General features: G+C 37.9%; 1 protein-coding gene across 3 annotated transcripts in view; it reads right to left on the minus strand.

Moving 5' to 3' along the window:
- The window catches only part of KATNIP (katanin interacting protein), a 57,339-nt gene that overhangs the window by 30,462 nt on the left and 6,539 nt on the right, over positions 1 to 20,338 (minus strand). The window contains exons 4-13 of one of the 3 annotated variants that reach the window (XM_065645045.1): positions 19,306 to 19,385; positions 17,786 to 17,920; positions 15,491 to 15,752; positions 13,966 to 14,115; positions 11,756 to 11,919; positions 9,554 to 9,666; positions 8,980 to 9,094; positions 8,355 to 8,561; positions 6,644 to 6,784; positions 1,504 to 2,401 (exon numbers count right to left, since the gene is read on the minus strand). In XM_065645045.1, the coding sequence (XP_065501117.1) occupies positions 1,504 to 2,401; positions 6,644 to 6,784; positions 8,355 to 8,561; positions 8,980 to 9,094; positions 9,554 to 9,666; positions 11,756 to 11,919; positions 13,966 to 14,115; positions 15,491 to 15,752; positions 17,786 to 17,920; positions 19,306 to 19,385 (2,265 nt within the window). Of the gene's footprint in view, positions 1 to 1,503; positions 2,402 to 6,643; positions 6,785 to 8,354; positions 8,562 to 8,979; positions 9,095 to 9,553; positions 9,667 to 11,755; positions 11,920 to 13,965; positions 14,116 to 15,490; positions 15,753 to 17,785; positions 17,921 to 19,305; positions 19,389 to 20,338 lie in introns of all 3 variants that reach the window. The other 2 variants (XM_065645047.1, XM_065645044.1) reach the window with 2 other exon arrangements.

Genomic DNA, 20,338 nt, shown 5'->3' on the forward strand with positions numbered 1-20,338 from the left:
ACTGTTTCCCTGTTGTTAATGCTCACTCAGCTCCACTTTGAAGCTGGCTTTACCTTGCAAAGTACAGTACAGACAGAACAAAAACTGGTAGATGGCATGCAGTTTTCCCGGGGACAAACACGTATTGGGAATGTTAGATAACAAAACCTGCTCTGAGCAAAATTAGAGGACACTGTTATTAGAATCATAATAACCCTCATCTTATAGTACACATTCAAACTCCCAAATTGTTACCGTTTCTATGACTGAACAGAAATTATTGAGAGAGGATTTATTTACAGTTTCCATAATGTTGACAAGTTTTTAGTCTAACAGAGACACTGTAAAATGTGTGAAACAGCAAACAGGCTGTGGTGAGTGGGTGGGTGAAGAGGAGATGGCACTTATTCCAACTACTTCCGTACTTTTTTCTTCTTTGAGGTATAATTTCAGATATACTTACAAAATTGTTGTTTTCTCCACAGAGGGGCAGAGAAGGAAAAATTCAGACATTCTGTTTAGAAAGACCCATTTTCCTCACTTTTGCCTGAAAAATTCATGCAGTACCTGCTGTGAAATTTGAACTGGCATTCCTGCGTTTAGGCATCCTTCCTGTCCTTTACGACCATAAGTTTAATGTAAACACTCAAATACAACATAGAGCAAGCTACACTTTCATGTAAATTGTTACGATGGTTAATTATACTAAATCACCTAAAAAATGCTATTTGTACTTTTGTAACCTCTTCTTCCAACTCTCTGGGTCTTGTTGTCATCGTTCTGCCAGACTCTCTTCATTTCAGACACTGTTGGCTGCTGCCAGAGGCAAACATAACTACACAAATCTGGATCCCCCACCTCCAACAGGATCCAGGCGAACTGAAAAAGCTTTGGAGAGGGATGGAAAGGATGATCAAAAGCATGGACCAGGTAACAGCTAAATTTACTAGAAAACTCCTCATAAATGAACAGAGATGTCTGAGGGAGAGATTTGAAAGAGGTATGTAATGTCATGAGCAGAGAAGAGACAATAAGGGCAGTTTTCCATTCACTCTGAATAAATATATTCAACATACATTCTCACTGAGATCGACACAAACCTGCTACACAAATAAATTCTCTAAATTTACTCACTACCTCGAGGTCACACTCTTCATCTTTTTGCAGATTTTCATAGATACTTGCAAACATTTGCTGTCTGCAGAACTGCCAATTTTTAGAATACAATTTACTGAAATTTAGTCTTTGATCTTCTCCAAATAAATTTTAAAATACTAACTCAGGATGTAAATTTTTCAGGAAAAAAAGAGCATTTCACAACAGGTGTAGAACAAGGAGGGAAACTCTGAGCATTGCTATAGCATGGAATGAGAAAAAATGAATACTGCAAACAACACAAATAAAATCCCACTGCTTATACCTCAGGAATCTCAGGACATCCCTTCCAACCTAAATGATTCTGTGTTTCTGCAAAATCGAGAACATGTCAGCACTTGCGTTAAGGTTGCTATTGTGAGCTCGTACCTTTGAGAGCAGAATCATCTTCTCCAAGATTAATAGTGTTTAATCTCTCCTTTTTTACACCTCTGACACTTCTCCTTCCACTTGTAGGGTACTGTGAACTGCAGCAATTTTTGTTAGAAAGTTGCTCCAAAATGTCCAAGTCCACACCATCATCCTTTCTGGGTGGCATTTCTGATTTCTCATCTTCCTTTGCATTCCTACTACTGGATCTTTCCAGCTCATTTCTCTGACATTTGACAGTCTCATTAGTCAGATCTGAAAAGTTTTTCATGATTCCATCTGACCGTGTTTGAAATCTCAAGCCTAAACAATGTTCTGTAGCAAGCCAAGGAGGCTTCTGCTTACTGGAAGTAACTCGATTATTCTCTGTTACTTGGGAAGACGACTGTAACCAAGAAGGAATTGCATCTGCAGAATCAGACAACTTTCTTCCTGTTAGCTTCTCCATTTGTTCACTCAAAGTAAATTCATCATCAGATTGAACATGCTCCATAACTGCTTGTACTGTTGCACTCTCTTTAACATCTTTCATACAAACTGGAGATGATAACACTTTTCTACCATCCTCTAACTCAGACAAACTTTTCTTTGTAAACCTGATTGAGTTCATCTTATGCTCAGGAAGATTTTCTTCTGGCAGAGATTTCCAGTTTAGTGAAGTACTGTTTGACTGTAAGCATTTTAAGTCTAAGTCTGTTTTCTTCTCTGTGACTGCAGGTGCATTTACTTCTTTCCTTTCATTTGAAGAATATGCAGAGATGTCTTGCTTGTGAGCTGTAAGGTCAATTGTAGTGCTATGGTCAGTGAGGAGATCTCCAGAGGCTCTCTCTAATTCCCCATCAAATACAAGGTTCTCATCAACATACAACTTCACCTTCCTTGCTCCAACATCAAGGTCCTACAAAAATAAAGGCATGAAGATTTCAATTAAGCTGTTCAAGCATTAGATAGTCTTGTTCTGGAACTCTGATATTTGAACACTTAATCAATAAACAGATTAAAATGATTCCATTCACATATCAGTAACATGCTTTTGACTACTTTTTAAATCAAAAGCTCAAACAACTGACAAATACTGTGGAATATTTAAGACTTTATTTAAAAGGACTGAAAACCCTGCTAGACACTTCTATGAACCATTTTGGCTGACAAGACTTAAATATTTAGAAAAGCTTGAGCAAAGAAGCCTAGATTAAGTATAATTATATTTGATCAGGTTATAAATTCCAGAGGCACATTTTGCTTCAGAATCTTTAAGATTCACCACTTTCACTACGTGTTTCACAGCAAACAACCATCCAGATCAAAGCCACTAAAGTTAAAGAGTTATAAAAATACAGGGTTGGAAAGGACATTAAAAAAATCATCTGGTCCATCTCTTTCCACTGAAGAAAGCAAAATAACCTACACCACTGCGAAGAAATCTGTTTTTAACACTTCTCAAATAATCTGCCTCAATAGCCTATTCCAATGCTTAACTGGCCTTTTAAATAGAAGGCCTTTATCTCAGACACAACTCTGCCACTCACAACTTCATGTTCTCCGTTTTTGTGGCACCCACTAAAATCTGATTTTTTCATGCCATTGAAGTTGGAACTAATATTCTTTCTATTCTCTTTACCATTTTAATCTAACCCTTTCTCCCTCTTAACAAAAATATTGGTATCTTCAAAGAAAATATAGAAGATGAGACAAAATCCACCTCCTTTCTGCCCTCTAAATTTCGGTAACATGTCCATCATGCTGAGTCTTTAAAGACTCTCTGTTCTTTTCTTATTTTCATAGAAACTGAGAAGCTTTTCATGAAAGTAAGAAGTTTCAGTTTCATCCCTCTTGCTCATCTCCTGGATGTCAGTTCACTTTGGATACTGATTTAAATCTTCCTCAGCTCCCAGCCTAAACCAGTGAGCCCTTCTCCTTCAAGTACCAGTGTCTCCACTTCTTCACTCCTGCATGCATACTTTACAGCTTACAAGTCTAGATAACCTCCATTCTACTGCTTTCCAAGTCATAACATGTATGTGGCAAAAAATGTAATATGGGCGTACACAGAGGAGAAAACAGAAGATGCAGGGATACCAAGAAGCTACAGTTGAGGTAGAGGAGTAGGTGTAGGAATGTGAGACATTCCTGATAGAAAAGGTTAACCTTCACCAGCTTCTCAGAAACAGCTGTAAACCCAGTTTAATTGGCCATTATGTTATGGCTGCCTGTGTTATTCCTAGAGTGTCATAAAGTGCTATATGTCTGTACTGATGCATTTGGCTATAAAACATGGTATTTTTTCCCCTTGACCAAGGACACTGCTAGAGTAATCTAATTGGGGATCAAAACACTTCAATAATTATATTAAAAACTAACTACATGGCTTTGCCTGAAATCATGATGGGGAAGAGCAAGACTTTTTACCTAGGAACAGATATAAACTGCATGGAACCACAGAAACACACACATGTATATTTTGAGAAGTATTTGCCAATTTCATATTGTTATTTAAAATCAGCAGCCTCTTAAGAACAACATGTTTTGAAATGAATCTCACTTCACCCACCAGTACTGGAGGAGGACAGGTAGACAGAGCAAACATTACAAAATGAGATGGTGGAGCTTATTTTCCCTAAAAGAGTCAAGCCCAGAAAAAGGGCCAGCCACTGCAAAATTACGACTCCAGTCAGTGGGAAATGATGTCCCATTCTCTGATGCTTTGGAGTGTCTGGGATAGGCATTGCAGGAAGCAAAAGAGGTGTCGAAACTTTATCAAGCTGAACCAGCCAAAGCTACAGACATTTCTAGCACCATAGAGACAAACTGAACTAGGGCAGGCATTAGTAACAGCTGATAGCTCAGAAGAACCATCTATTCATGAAGAAACAGTAAAAGAGCTAATGAAAATCTCTGGCACCAAAACTCTAAGCAGACTGAGGCTCAGGAAGCAAAAATATGAATAAATCCCAGGGACCCCAAGAACAAATATATCCAGACATAAGACTAAGAACTGCTCTTTTTCATTCCCTCCCACCACCCTTCTGAGCTTCCAGTTGCTTAGTGATCAGATGTGGTGGGAAAGACTGACACAAGGGTGAGGCTCTCCTGGTACCCTGGCTCAACTCTCCTCGAGCACAAGGAGCCTGGAGAAATCACTTCCTCATGAGTAATTCCATCAAGAGGCCACTCTGTAAACAATCACTCAATACTTCATCCAAGGCATTTTTTTTTCCTCACAGATGAGTAATTAGAATGGCACAATGTCTCAAAACAAGCAAGTAGGTATGATCAACATCAGAGAGAAAAAAAAAAAAGAAAGATTTTGGGAAAACAGTTCTAAGGTTTCTCTTGATGTTCCTTCCCAGCTTGTACCTTCAGCCCCCACAGAGTGCCTGCTGGGACAATGTTTGCCACGGAAGCAACAGGAATGGTATTTCTGGCCATTTCACTGATATTTGTGCACGAAGGATAAAGCTTAAAACCAGAAGCACTTTTCTGCAAATTATACCTGGACGGAGGACTTGAATTTGCCTCTGCCTGACTTCTCACAGAAGAGTGGAAAAGAAAGAGCAATAGAAAAAGTGAACTAGAAGAAAAAAGTTCTTTTATATACTCTGCTGGAGCAAAGCTGCTGCATCCTTACAGACAATGCACCCCAGTGCTGAAAAAATCTCCAGCTCAAGAGAACAGACATGAACATACTCACAGGAGGAACACGCATATGGGCAATCGCTTGAAGGAGAAAATGATCCAACTGGAGGGCAACTAAGACCTTCATGCTTTTAAGTACTAATTCCATTCAGAGATTTGTGAAGACACACAACAGACATTATATTGGATCTTACAAAAAGCATTTCAATGGCATCAAGTACTGATGCAATTTCAAGGTTGTAGAAAGTATTTACTAAAAGTCTGAATATTTCAGACAAACGCGAAAAGAACTGGCTGCCTTTACTTACACTTGATCTCTCTTTGCAGACTAAAAATGACGTCCTTTTTCACAAACCTCATCTGAAGTAAATAAAGGCAAGATGAAGCATTCCCTGAGACCTTTCTTGTAATACAACGAATCAAGGAATCTATGACAATGATGTAATCTGACTTTTACAGCTTCCTTCAGACAAATTTTTCCTATCTCCAGACTCAAGTTCTAAAACTTGAACATACAAAGGTACTGGCCTGAATTAATTTTTTGCCTGTTGCTTGAAAAAGCACTTGGGCACCTCTCACTTATGTGTATTTCCTGCATTATATTCAATAGGTTTGGTAACAAATCATACTGTTAGCTCCAAAAACAGCAGTCCCTTTTGCACTCTCTAATGATGACAGAACATTCTGTAGCCTACATTTTAATAGAAAAAGCTATTAAAATTCCAGAAAATAAATATAAATCATGTTACAGTAAATTTGTTTAAGCTGTCTCTTCCATGGCCATTTCCATGTATATAAATTACCATATGTGCTTATATAAGAACACGGATGACAGCAAAACCAGAGGGAGAAAGCCTCTTATTTATAATCCAGGACAACAAATCCTCTTTGATCCAGTACCTGGGATTTTTTTCTTAACATTGCAGTGTACAAACAAGAATAATTTCCATGGTGACATTCAAACACACAAACAAGAGACCATCTGCCATGAGATGTCTCTCTTGTAACACTAGATTACTTGTTTTGTTATGAACACAGAGTATACTTTTTAATTAAAGTGACAAAACCAAAATCAAGCGACAGTCAGTCTATTTATACTTAAATACATGAGAAAACACATATTTAAACCTTTTTTTTTATATTGTGGTAAAACAACTGAAAGTCTTGAACATTAAAATGCACTTACCTTTGTAACTTTATTTCTCACCACAGTAAAGGATTAACTGACAGAACACACAAGCTTTTTATTAGGTCTTTAGAGATCTTTAATAGCTTTAAAAGAAAATGGTAATTGTGCCTATGAAAACGTTAACACTTACATTGCTACCACTTACAATTAAGACAAAAGCAAATGTCACAGTAGACACGGACCCCTCCTAGCTCCCTATTTTATTAGAGAAAATGTTATTTACTTCTATTTCATACTTTTGGAAAGAAGATCAAACTGAATTTCCCTAGGCAAGGTAAAGCAGACATACAGAGGAGTTGAGAAAAGACTACTTACACAGGGAGTTGTTGTGTTGTAATTCCAAATCTTGATCTTGGATATACCAAAGTCATGTGACCGGGTGGGATTGCGGATAACAAAGTAAAGTTGGACAGGCGGATGGAAAGAGCACATCCAAAGGAAGCTTTCCTTCGTGGTCTAAAAACACATACAAATAGACTGTCACTAATACTCTTTCTCCTAAAGCAGGATATTTTAAATAACTCCCCACCCCACAGAAAAATATACATTGATTAGAAAAGTAACGATTTAGTAAAATCTGCTATGTTAAGAGCAAAACCTTAACCTCATTTCCAAACAGTAAATCCGACTCTCCTGCTGTAAGACAGCTCACAACAACCTGGCAATTAGATAAAGGTCAGCTGCTCGCTGTCCCAGTACGACATCTGCACGCTCACAAATGCAGGCAGCCTGCCATGCTTTGGAACTGCAGGGGCAGAGCAAGCCCAGTTTATTTTAACCAAATTAATCAGCTTTGCAAGCACTAGAGGGGATCACTGAGCACAATGGACACTGTATAATCATTTTATGATATCTTAAAGTGCTTCCATTTCTGTTTTGACCTCTAAAGAAGGGAATCTTATAGAACTTTATTTCACCGCCTCTAATCAGGCTTTGCAGACAACTGATTTCACTTACAGATCTATTCCTTAGAGCTATATATAGGACTCTACACTTGAAATTTTCCAAGATATCACAGAAACTCCCAACATGAATTTTACAGACAACTGACAACCAAGACATTTCAAAGTACCAAAGAATGCCTAATTCTGGACATTATTCAGAACTGCTATTGGTACATGTTCAGAAATGGAAGAAAAAGACGTGTGGCAGCTCAGAAAGAAGCAAGGAGTAAAGAGTTTCAGAATCAAAATGTTGAATAGTAATATACTTGATGTTGAATGTTACCCTAAAACTGAGATGTCCCTGTTATTCTGAGGTTTAAAATACCCACATTCGCATGTAAGAATCAAAAATGTTCATGGAAAACAATTTCAATGAAACACCTAATCTATGTCTTATTAAGCATTACATTCCAACAGGCACTATTTCCTTAATTGAGAGGATCTGATGTTCTGCCAAGTTTTGTTTTTTTTTTTTCCCCCCAGCATATCACAGAGTACAAGGGAGGAGGTGACTTAAGTCTAGGTTAAAGGATAACAAGAGGACAGGAGAAAATAAGGATGTTTCCTTCTTAAGTTTACTTAAATTCATATTACACATCTGGAAGAAGTTAGCAGTGAAGCTCCCACACCTTCAGATCACAAGGATTACTTACATTTATCAGCAGACATACTGTAAAAATGTGAAATTTCCCGTCCGTAAAGTTTTGTGATCTTGTTCTACAGATACTATGATTGTATCACAATACTTTAAAAAATGAATCTGTTTTTTCATCCAGGACAATACCACAGAGTTAATAGGAAAGGAGGCCAAGTTAAAGCTGCTCCCTTCCAGTCACTCAGTTAATTGTCAGGCAAATTAATAAAATTCTGCCCTAAAACGATATTATAACTGAATACCAACATCTTGGACAGAAAAGCTGGATTTGTTACTAGTAAATAATATTTGCATTTTTGGAATTATCAGATAATTGCTATGCAAATCAGCTTCAAAATGCAATCATGTTTCTAAACAAAAACCTAGTGATGGAATACTAAAGAAATATTATAATGAGAAATTTTCACATCCAGGACCAAGCTCTTACATTTAAGTTCTTATTTACCAAGCAGCACAAATCTCCTGGGTTGTCAGCATTTCGAATGTCCACATCATGAGGAGACACAAATATCTTTTCATTGCATAAATCAAAGAATTCCACCTCGCTCAGGCCCACGTGTACTGGATTTCCCCAGTTAGAAAGCAGTTCCATAGTCACATAAATGGCATCACGTACTTCCATACTGGTTGTCATCTGGACCAAAATGAAATATGGGATAAACATAAGTGACAAAACAATAACATGTGGAACAAAATAAGACTGTTAAGATTACAATACTGATGAGTCAGAAGCAAAAAGCTTGCCAACTCAAGGCTATTTGTACGATACTCCATCATTCTGGGTTCTGCCAATTCTGCCCCACATCAACTAATAAATCTATAGCAGGGTAAGAGAACTCATCACCTTCCTAGATTCCAGTCCACTCCAAAGCCTAAGTACAAACCAGCTCTCTGTTCTTTGTTTGATTCCTTTGTCATTCTGATGAACAAAGGAACAGTGATAAATTCTCTCCTCTTACCCTGCCATATGGTTTATTAGTTGATGTGGAGCAGCATTGGTGGAACATAGATCATTCAGTGTACCATCAGTTACGGTGCACAAACACACAAACCTTCTCTCTCAACACGGAATCTGCTTCAGATTTGTCATCAGACAGGACTATGTCATTATCACAGGCAGAATGGCTCTCAGGCTCCTGAAGGACATTCACAATTTTCTTCTGTTGTCTGAAACATACATATACTTTTATGTGTTACTTCCTCATAACTCTTGTGTTTTTAAGAAATAGTTTTGTTGGTATTAAGGTACAGCAACGATAGGATGAACCTACACGCCCCACAGAAGAATCCCATGTACCCCAACACCACTGCAGCAGTTGACAACTGTTGCAGCATCCCTCCTTAGATACACAGAGTTTGGTTAAAAGACTGGGCTCCAGTTCTCTGCTGGTTCTGAGGCGGTCTGAGAAAGTATAATAATTCATAGTAATACAGAGACAGAGGGAGATGTTGGCAGATCCCTGATTCACAGAGATTGGCCCAAGGCTGGAACCTTCTCCCTGATTTGCTACTACTTGCATGATGTCTCAGGTATCTAAAAATTATCAGGCATAGTGGTACTATGCTACACCTGGCGGTATACTGAAAAATATCTCTCCAAAAAAGGAAAAAAGGAAATATATATACCTGCTTCCAAAAGGACAAATTCTCTCAACAACTTTTGTGACTGCAGTCCTTGTCTGGCTTTTTTCTGGAGGTTCAGCCATTGCAGAAACAACAGATGAAACAGAAAATCTCTTCTAAATAAGAAAAAGACGAACATGTTTCACTCACATTGTTCTCTACAGACCAATATTGATCAGTCTGCATCCCTGGAATAAATAGGAGTTTAGGCCCAGCTCTGATCTCAGCTAACCTCAGCTAATCTATAACTCTATACTGAGTTAAAGCACATTTAGCAGAATTGGTCTCGATTTGCAATGAAAGAACTGAGCTTGGAGCTTAATATTCTGCACGGAAGAAAAGTAATGTAAAAGCATTATCTGATGACTATTAAACATACATATATATGCATGTCTGAAATCTCTTTGTATACATTTGGTAGGACTTGGAGTTTGCCAGAGCTTCGGCAGACGTCTGCCTAGACTTTCTCCTTCTCCAGAAAAAAAAAAAAGACCATAAAGACTTTTACACTCAAAAATGCTCAGTTTTATTAGAAGAAAATCTGGATTTATTTCTTTTTAAATATACAACTGTCAGTAGTGAATACCTAAGAGAAAACAGAGGAAAAGTCCTACAGTTCTTACAATGCTACAGGCTCTTTCTCTGCCTGTACCCTACTTTGTAGGTATACCCTGGTCCCTTCATTTTTTTCTTCCTAAAAATTTATTGGTAACTTCTGTCAGAGACAGAATACTCAGCACAGTGAACTACTACTAGTCAGATTAGGAATGGCAGTCCTTCTGTTCTTAGGTCACTTCCATTTCTCTAATTTTTGAAGAATAAGAAAACTTTAAACTGCTTAGAAGTTAATTACTTTTTTAGTATTAAAAATTCTGCATTGTTGTACATTTAAATATCAAAGACCAAGTTCCAGAATCCCTTAATTGTATAAGCGAAATTAAATTACTTCTAGAATATCATTTAGGTCAGCTTTAAGACTAAAAATTTACACTGGATTTTTGAAACTCTATCTCAAGTGTCAGGGTAAAATTACATCTATTTTAAGTATTATTTCATGGTATTTCATTTAAGCACTACAATACTAAAATTAGTTGTCATGTTAGCAGGAAGATACTTTATGTGAGAATATTCAATGCAATTTGTTCTCTCAGCCACTAAGTTATAAATATCTCAAAACCAAGAAGAATAAGATTGAAAAGTTGACCCAGATGGTGAAATCATATATAAAGTACTTACCTATTGTAAAAGAACATTTTATCCTTTGCTTGTAATCAAAACTCCCCAGAAACCTAATGTTGGCTTAGCAATGACAGTGGATACATATTCATCACGGCATCAACTCATAACTTTAGGGACCACCAGCTTAGGTTAAAGAAGTCGGCTGTCCTGGAAACTCTCAGAATTCAAATGAGTAACATATCTCCCTTCCTACAAAAGTGAGTGTCCGGAACACCAAACCAGAACCACACTTTGAATCCATGAACACTGTCCATAATAGATAGATTTGTAAATTCCAGTTTATGCACAAATTTCTTGATGTACTTTCTTTCTGCTAGGAGAACTGAATTATTGGTTATGCTCAAAGTTTAGCTAGGACGGTCAACACAAACTTCCTTATTCTTTAACTTAACCAGGAATCTGACCTGAATCAGAAGAGAACAGATTTCTGTTGATTTCCTTGTTTATGAGTTTTTAAATTGCTTTTAAACATAGTTGTTGGAGATATGAGATGTACACGCATTGGTGCAGAAAAGCCATACTAGCTCCTCCTCAGCAAGAGCCAGCAGTGTACACGACAGCTCTGCTCCAAAAGCAGAGCACGTATTAACAGGGAACAGTGCCCATGTTAGTGACTTCAGCAGGAAGGCAGGATTTATTGCTATGGAAATCACACACGATCTTGTTTAAGAAGCTTCCAGAAGGAAAATGGCGCAAACAGGCCTGCAGCTGTGCATTTGCCTGTATAGACATACCACGCGTCTGGTCTATCGGTTACTCAGCGATACCTGAAACCAAGAGAGAGCTGTGGGATGCTGTCCTGAGGAAGCAGATTAAAGAAAACCACCCTATGGAAGAACGCTACAAATTCAATTACACTTAAGAGGCATCACCATCCACTCATACACAATCTCAATGTATAAGAGATTGCAATTCATACGGGTTTTGCTACTTGATCAAACAGCCCTTTTCTGTATGTTCCCATACCTTTTGAGGGCTTGTGGAAACTGTCTGCCTTTGTAGATCTCTCTGCAAGGCTTCATTTTCAATTTGCATCGCTTTAACCACAGCTGAAACTGAGAGATCAGGATCCTTCTCACACTCATTCTTTCGCGTTGCTGAAAGCGGTCTTTCTGGTCGACTTGATGGTCCTGCCCCACCAAAAAAGGAAGGAATATTCATGTGTCTGGACATACAGGTATGGAACATTACAACAACATATTTCTGAAACATTCGATTCAGTTACTGACACAGGGCTTTGCTAGCAGTCTGTAATCAGCCCAAGGAAGGCTGAATTGCTCCAATTCATTTTTATATTAAGATGCCAGGTCACATCTACTTCAGGCAACAGTTGAAACAGTATCATAAGAGGAGGAAAACTGACAAATGAGAAATATATTTTTAAAGCTTTTTGTACTTGCTTTGTTCAGGTATTTAATGAAAATGCCTTGTACCAGTTAATTGAAAAAGAAGTATATATAATAGCAGCACAGCAGAATTTTTCAATGTAACTGGAGTGTTCAGCTATTTTGGAGGAATCCCCGGAGACTTCTAGCAAAACACGGGGAGTGAGGAGTTGCTATTTGCAAGGCAAAACGAATGACCTTATCACTTAAGTAGTCATCAAAATGCTCATACGCATTCCAGTCTTCCCAAACATCATGGAGAAACAGAAACGTCAAAGCCTATAAAGAGGTTTAAAAGAAAGGAAATCAAATTTAACAATAGAGGATCTGAGGCTGGACTAAAAGAGAAGCACAGTGGTCATATTCAAGGACTTCAAAAGTCAAAGGAAGAAAAGAAACCAAAGTGGTACAGACACTAAAAATCAAGTGAAAATACTGAAGAACAGGCTGATGCGCAAGCGTGCCCTTAATGCTGCAGTGAGGTTCGGCGAGCAGCAGAGTAAAATGGCAGCATTTGCCAGTAACATGAAATCTACCTTGAAAAGACGGGAAGTTAAAACTGAACTGAGATTTGCGGCATTCACACTCTTTGAGCCCTATGCCATCTACACTCATAAAAACTTTCAGCAAGTATTAGTCATCTCTGCAAATACAGGGACACAATAAAGCCCTTTTTTTATTTTTCTGTACTATACCATCCCCCTGAAATGAAATTAATTTAATGATTTAAAGTGATAGTTGGACAGAAACAGTTCTAATAAGCACTATTATAACCTGAGAAAATGCTACACATATCTTTGGAAAACGGTCAAAGCGAGCATCTGCTCAGACAGATGGTGGGTGAGGGTCTCAGAAGCTACAAAGAGGATTTATTTGAAGCCAAAAACAATTAGCTTATTTTCCTTGGTTTGGTTTTCTGCCAATTAAGAAACTAACATTTTGACTTCTCAAAACTGTTAGCTTTATTGCTTTCTTGGGACACATCTGGATTTTGCTTTTTTGAAAAGTGTCTTAATCGCAGAGTATGGCAAGCCTGAAAACTTCATCTCAGACTTTTCAAAACTTAAGTTTATCAGACTTGTTCAGCTAAGGACTGTGCCGAAATAACAACTGCAGTCATGATTTCAGCCCCTAGATTTGGGGGCTGTTTTTTGAAATGGTGTTCTCCAGTCCAGGAAGAACATTTTCCAGTATGGTATGAGATACAAGCACATCTACCCAGCACAGGGGACTGATCTGCAGTGTTTAAGGTGTCATTCAAGTACAGTCCCAAGCAGCAACAGAGCTAGTTTTGATGTGGTGTGGAAAACTCTGCCTCTTTTACTGTAAATGCATTATGTTAAAATCTTACACCAAAGCGTCAATTGCTGATTTTGAGAAGACAAATTTCTGTTAATATCATAGGGAACAGATCACCATGAGGAAATTGGAAAAGACAGAGCAAGCACAAGGACTGAAAGGGAGAGGAAAATGTCTGATGCTGTGAAAGCAAGCAGAGAAGGAAGGTAGTAAAGATGTAGCAGAAGACACAATTTTATTTAAGTCAAAACACTTGAGGTGGCAAAAACAAAACAACAACCCAACCAACCAAAACCCACCCAACCAACCAACACAAAAACCCCACCAAAACAAAACAAAACAAATGACCCACACTACAAAAAAAGGACAACAGCTAAGAAAAATTAAGAAAAATCACATAATGACAGACGTGTGCTGAAATTACATCTGAGCCAGAGGGAAAAAAAAGCATGAAAACTCTCCTTATTGACATTATATATTCTTATTTCTTACTAGAATAAGTTCTTCCATGTCTTTCCTGCTGCAAGAACTCAGCGGAGAGCGGACGAAAGATTTTATTTTTTACCATGATTGGTCTGACAGGAATGTACATTTCAGCATTATCTTTTCTTTTTGCTGAGAGAACTCGTAGCGGCTTCACTTCTGCAAGATAATAAGTGAACAGAAATAATCAACTTCAAAGATCTTTAGGAGAAGCCAGCTAGGGAAAACTTACTGGATCTTAACTCCTAAAATTTGGCCACTTTAATTATACTGGCATAGTTCAAGTGATAAGCTCCATCCTCCATCCCTTTCGTTGATACTGTTCTATTGATGTAAAAGTACACATGCATGGCTTGCACATACTTAGTGAAATAAAATAAAATATATCGTTATAAGGTACAAATATATCTCATCTGTACTAGATATTTACCTGCATTACTGCCAAGAAAAGCAAAAATAAAAAAGAAGTCCTCAGTCACTTAATAACAGTTATACCAAAATAAATTCTTAAAATACAGATTAAAATGTTGTCTTATTTAGAAGTTTCAAAGGAAGAGAGGGTTGCCTACTGTAGTTCATACAAGTACTTCTTCACTTTTTTATTTGAGAATTATTAATGCCTCCATTGTTTGCATCACACCTTTGAAACTTCTCTGTGGAAAAGAATAATCATGTTCTCTCCCAACAATCTTGTTCTCACTGCTGCTTCAGCCCTTGTTCCCGTCTCTTCTTCTGCCACCTCTCCCCATTCGCACTCCACTCACCTCTGTGGTAATGCAAGGAACACTCCTTTACTCAATTTGTTCAAAGATTGTTCCTCTTCAGTTAAGCAATTAACTGTGGATAAGGCAAAGAAAAACAAAAACAAAACAAAAAAACCCCAGCTACCACGAAACCCAATGAATGTACCTGAAATGAGTGGGGAGGGAATTTTGAGAAATACTGAATGTAGGTCCAGGTCAGGTTTCTGCCTGAATTCTCTACCTTTAACAAGTTAAACATCTTTGAGTGACTGGTTTTGGCTTTGGACATGGAGATCTCCAAAGGAGAACATCTGACAAAAAGAAGTTGCTCATAGCCAGATAGATCAGCTTTGTTGAATTAATACACCTTTCATCAGGGATGAACAGCACATGCTGTGATGACAGGTATCTAGCACCTAGGATGTGAAATGGAAGAAGCTGAGACTGAGAAGATTTGGCTGCCTGGATTACTGAAAAAACAGTCAAAAAAAATATTAAAAAAAAAAAAAAAATAATCACTTGAAAAATCTCACAGACAGCCTGAGACAATCTTAGTTCAAGTATCGAGGCTTTGTGATGCAAGTGGGTTAACCTAGGCTATATCTTTGTCTTTGCAAAAAATTCTTAACATAGTAGCAAGAGGATGCAATTCTCCCAAATCAGGAGATTAAAACAACTCATGACACCATGGAATAATCATTAATGATTAACCAGCAGTGATTCTCTTAAAAGTAATGCTCTCAAAGAATTATTATTATGATACTGTAGTAGCGTATAATTAACTGACTTACTACTTTGATCCTTGTTAAACTCCAACATGGTAAGGGCACCAGAATCAAGGCCAGAGCATCTCCCAGTGTCCTGCTGTTCAGAAGCTTCTTTCTGCTGTGATCCACTGCAATGCAGCTGAAGGCCTCCAAAGTTTGCAATTGTTTCCTCAGTGGGAGATGATTCTGAAAGCACATCCTCTTCAACAGAGTCACCATCATCACCAAGAGAGTCTCTTTCCATCCTTTTCTCTTCTTTACTGAGTTGTAAGATGCTTCTCAATTTCTGGTACAATTCAAACAGATTAGTTAGAAAAGCTCAAACGTGTATTTTAAAATAAACCAATGTGGTTGCCTCTTCCCTAGGAGAAAGAAAAATCTTCTCATAAACTCAGAGCCATGATGCAGCTAAAAATATTCACAATCCTATGTTGTCTTCACTCTTGATGACTTGTATAGAAAATCATCCTACAACTCCTTTGCTGCTTCTCATCAGAATCCTTGCAGGAAAACTCTGTAGGCGAAGGATTTTTTATGTGCAAACCCAATTTTTAGGAATAAGTTACAAACAGGAGGTAAGAGAGGGCAAGGGCATATATTTTTCCAGCCTTGCATAGTTACCCTATCTTTTAGCTTGCTATCTGAAGACTAGCTGCAATGCAGATTTTCCAAATGCCTTCACAAGACTGCAAAGCCAATGTACTTGCAACTTCTTTATAAGTAATTGGAGAGATGATAACAGTCCTGTCTCATACACATCTGTACTTCAAAAAACAGTAGAAGAGATTTCTGGTTTAATGCACTAAGCTTCTAGTTTGCACAGATTTTTTTTTAAATTGGACACACTGTAACAGGATTTTATGCAAAAATTAATCTATTTGAAACATACTGTTGACAAAACTGCCTTGCCTCTCTCAGCTCATGCCACAAACAGCATAGATGATACTAGAGAGACATTTGGGTTTATGAATGTAAAAGGAAAAGACCTTTCACATCTTAAATTTATTTTTCTCCTACTTTCTTGGTATTAAGAGTTTTGAGACAAATATAGGTAAGCAAACTGTACGAGTAAAATGAGAACCTGAAGCTATCCTAGGTACAAATTAACTGTGACAGTGTATGTGCACTTTGCAATGAAAGCTTCCAGCTGCTCTTCTGCTACAGATTACACTTGTTAGAAAATCCATGTTGACAGAAACATATTACAAAGAAAAGGCAAAATTTGGTTCAAAAGGGGGTCTACAAGCAACCCAAGGCTTGATATTGAGAATATCTTTATGATAGGCAAGAATAATATTTCTAGCTATTTGACAGACAGTTGTATGGGATTTCTTTTAGTTTGAAACCTCATGATACCTGCACTGTAAAAAGACATTCAAGAAAACACATTATAGCTTCAGAAAAACAGAAGTATTTCCATCTGAGACACAAATGGAAGTGGGCTTTTGGTTTAAAATTATTAGATTACTACTTACACATAAATGATTATAAATATCCATCACTGTAAAGAAGTTACTGGTTTGGAAAACCAAAAAAATCATAAGCTCAAAAGCAATATAGGAAAGGTAGAAAGACGTAAGCTAGGAAAATGTGCTTGGGAAGTTTGTCTGATGTCAGCGGTAAGATCTGTAGACAGTTTCACACATAGATGCTACTCCACTACCCAGAAAAGCTTTATTCATGTCATTAATTGGCTGGGCAGAAATTTTTCTTCATTTATTCGTATTTTTAAGGACAGGACATTTGTTAAGTGTGCTGGAACAAACTGCAAGTAGTAACCAAATGAAAGGCTGAACTGCCAAACAGTGGAGTCAACACAATAACAACCCTTGATGGAAAGCAACTGTATTGATCATAATATTTTTAGAACTTTACTCTGACTTCTGTTAGGTAAAGCAATGACATGCAACAATTTTAGCATGATTATTGAAAAACTAACCTAAGCCCAGAAAACGTTATTGTTTAAGCTTTCTCTAACCTTACAGCCGGGAGTTATGTTCATGTGGACAACCACTAAATGAACTGAAAGTCTCCTTGCATGAAATACCTTGGTTCTGTCCAACAGAGACAATATTCTACCTCTTTAAATTAGGACTAAACACGTTAAAGTGTTGTTGACTGAGACTAGATTTTCAAAGTAGTTTTACTTTTTCCTTTTCATTTTTTCCTTCTTTATGTCACACCTCATCAGTGTGAAATCATCTAGTGAAAGAAACACTATGTAGTGGGTTTGCATGCTCTAGTCAGGACTGACATCTGAGCCTGTTCACATTTCAGCTGACACTGCCATGAACAATAGAAAGCAACTGCCAGTTGTACCTGGGAGTAACGGAGAGGATCATCATCATTTGTCTCCACGCTCAAGCTTTCATAGGGTTCAAAATCCTCAGAGTACTCAAGAGGAGGCTTAATGCAGAGTTTATCACCCCTTTCTGTTTTAATCTCCACAGTTTTCTGTTAAAAGAAGCATACAGGGGAATTAGACATCTTTTGTGCTATCAGCAGTACAAAAAGAATAATCATTACATTTTACATAACAATATCCAGATCAAGCAACGTTTTTCCCCTCTTTTCCATGGAAGGTTTCTCATCTCCTGAGGTCACCCTTAGGCCCCTGCATTAACTGTCTGGTACAACCTGCATCTTACCGAGTGGTTGCACATTACCTTAGCTAAATAATTCCAGTTGCTCATTAAGATACTGTAACTCTGCTATCCTCCCATGCAATTGGATAAAAGACTTAAGGTATCATTCTAAGCTAGTCTCAGGCAGTAGCTAGTTTTTAGTATAGCTGCCTATATTTGGCTAACTTTCCAATCCGGTCAGAGGAGACACCTCTTTCTTCATTTGGTTCTTGTGATTAGAATGATTTAGGTTATGACTAGACACACATTTGGCAAACTTAGCAAATGAGTTCTGACAGGCCTGTATGTAAGCAGTGATCTGCTGAAATAGCAGCTGAGAAAATGAATTCAGCTAAGCAGTAAGGGTGATAAATAAAGTAATGCAGCCTTAAAATTGTCATGTGCAATATGTGCTGAAAGAAAAGAAAACCTGCATGACGTGAACACTTGATCTGCAGTGATACAGACCTCTGACCCCCAGTCACTCAAGCACAGACTGGACATCCAGCCAGGGCAATTGCTAATCAATTCAGGTAATTATTTGGGTGACATGTCTCAGTTGTTCAGAATTCACATTTTTTCTGTCGATGAAGTCATACTCCTTCACAGGTTAAGTCAGATCCTTCTTCATGCCAAAAGAAAAAGAGATCATTGAGGATTCTTCAATGAACCAACAACTACGTAGCTAATGGCCCTAAATTCCTTACAGGCAGGGCATTTTTATTATCTATATGCATGGTTCTTCTCTTCTGTTTTACAAGAATCTGCCACAAATTATACCTCAAGCTATGCAAATTACACCTCTGTCCCTTAATACTACACCAGGGTGGAGAACAGCAGTGACAGGAGGGATGTATCTCCAAAATGAGATTCTCTGTTCTTGCGTCAGATAGGCTCTGTAGGCCTGCTGTCAGAGATGTCAAGCAACAGCTATTCTGCTGGAGGAGAGAGTGAGCCAATCGCATCAAGTTTCTTTGATGGATGTGACTGAAACCAGACCCTTTCAATGAGATTTGCCTCTTTGGTCTTCAAAGTACACACAAAACTGGTCACGGTATCATCTCACGGTACCACTCAGTATCCAGACCAAACCAAGACTCAGATTCTGCGAGAATCCCAACTGCTCACTATCTACTAGTTGCAATCAATTTCCCCTAAAATTACTTATAATCTAAGAATTAGTTCAAAGATGCATTCTTTTGAACTGTTTCTTACCTGAAGCCAACCTCTGCGTTTCATTTTGCTTGGTGCCGTCTGTGTGCTGCATTCTTGCAACTCACTCTGTTCTAGCTGGGCTGCTTTTTCAGAACATAGAGACAGGAATTAGAAGACAGAAAATAGAAATATAGTATTTGACAATACACCTTAGTTCATCTTATTTTTTTTTCCCCAGATGAGGGCAGAAAAGCAAGTCTTTGACATGTGGCTGGTATCAACACCAAAAAGGCATTCCACTTTGTGTACTGGCTAGGTGTCTATCTGTAGCAGGAGTTTTGAACCTCTTCAGGGACAGTAATCACCACGTGTATTCAACAGAATAAATCGTTTAAAGATACATTAACCTCACAGCAAGCAAAGCCCCACATCAATTGATATGAAAGTATAGCAATATGTTCTAGAATAGGGGCGCAAATCACTCTAACTCCTAGCTAGGTAGACAGTAAGCTGTCTTAGGAAGCCAACTGAGCCCAGAACCCAGACTACTAAAGGCAGACTCTGACAGACAGGGTACCAGTTAACAACAGGCAACGTGCTGGGTTTACAAAGGAATTGTGTGTATTTATTCTCAAACTAGGGAAACATAAGGTATTGGCAGATTAAATAGAATGTATTAGGTATTTAACACACTGTGCAGAGAATAATTCTTCATGTACAAGTCATAAATGAAGGACAACCATTTTCCTTCACTTCCAAGGCAAGGAAGAGTTGGTTTCAGAACTTCTGCAAAAATTCTGTGTATAGTCAAACAGAATTAAGGGTCTCTGTGCTGGAAATGGTCCCAACTTAGAGTGGAACCATGGATTTTTGAGAAGATGCTTCAATTGAGACAAAGGGACAAACAACCTGCAGAACACATCAGCATCCTCAAGGGAACAAAGACATCACCAACACTCTCAATAGCATCCTAAATAAAGGCATCTCATTTCCTATGACCAAGACAGATTTACAGCTTCCATTTCTTCTCAGTGGAAAAAACCAGCTGATGTAAAACCTTTTTTCTTCAAGCCATAATTTAATGGTCACCCTA

Source organism: Caloenas nicobarica, chromosome 14, assembly GCF_036013445.1.
Source record: "Caloenas nicobarica isolate bCalNic1 chromosome 14, bCalNic1.hap1, whole genome shotgun sequence".
In the NCBI taxonomy this organism is placed as follows: domain Eukaryota; kingdom Metazoa; phylum Chordata; class Aves; order Columbiformes; family Columbidae; genus Caloenas; species Caloenas nicobarica.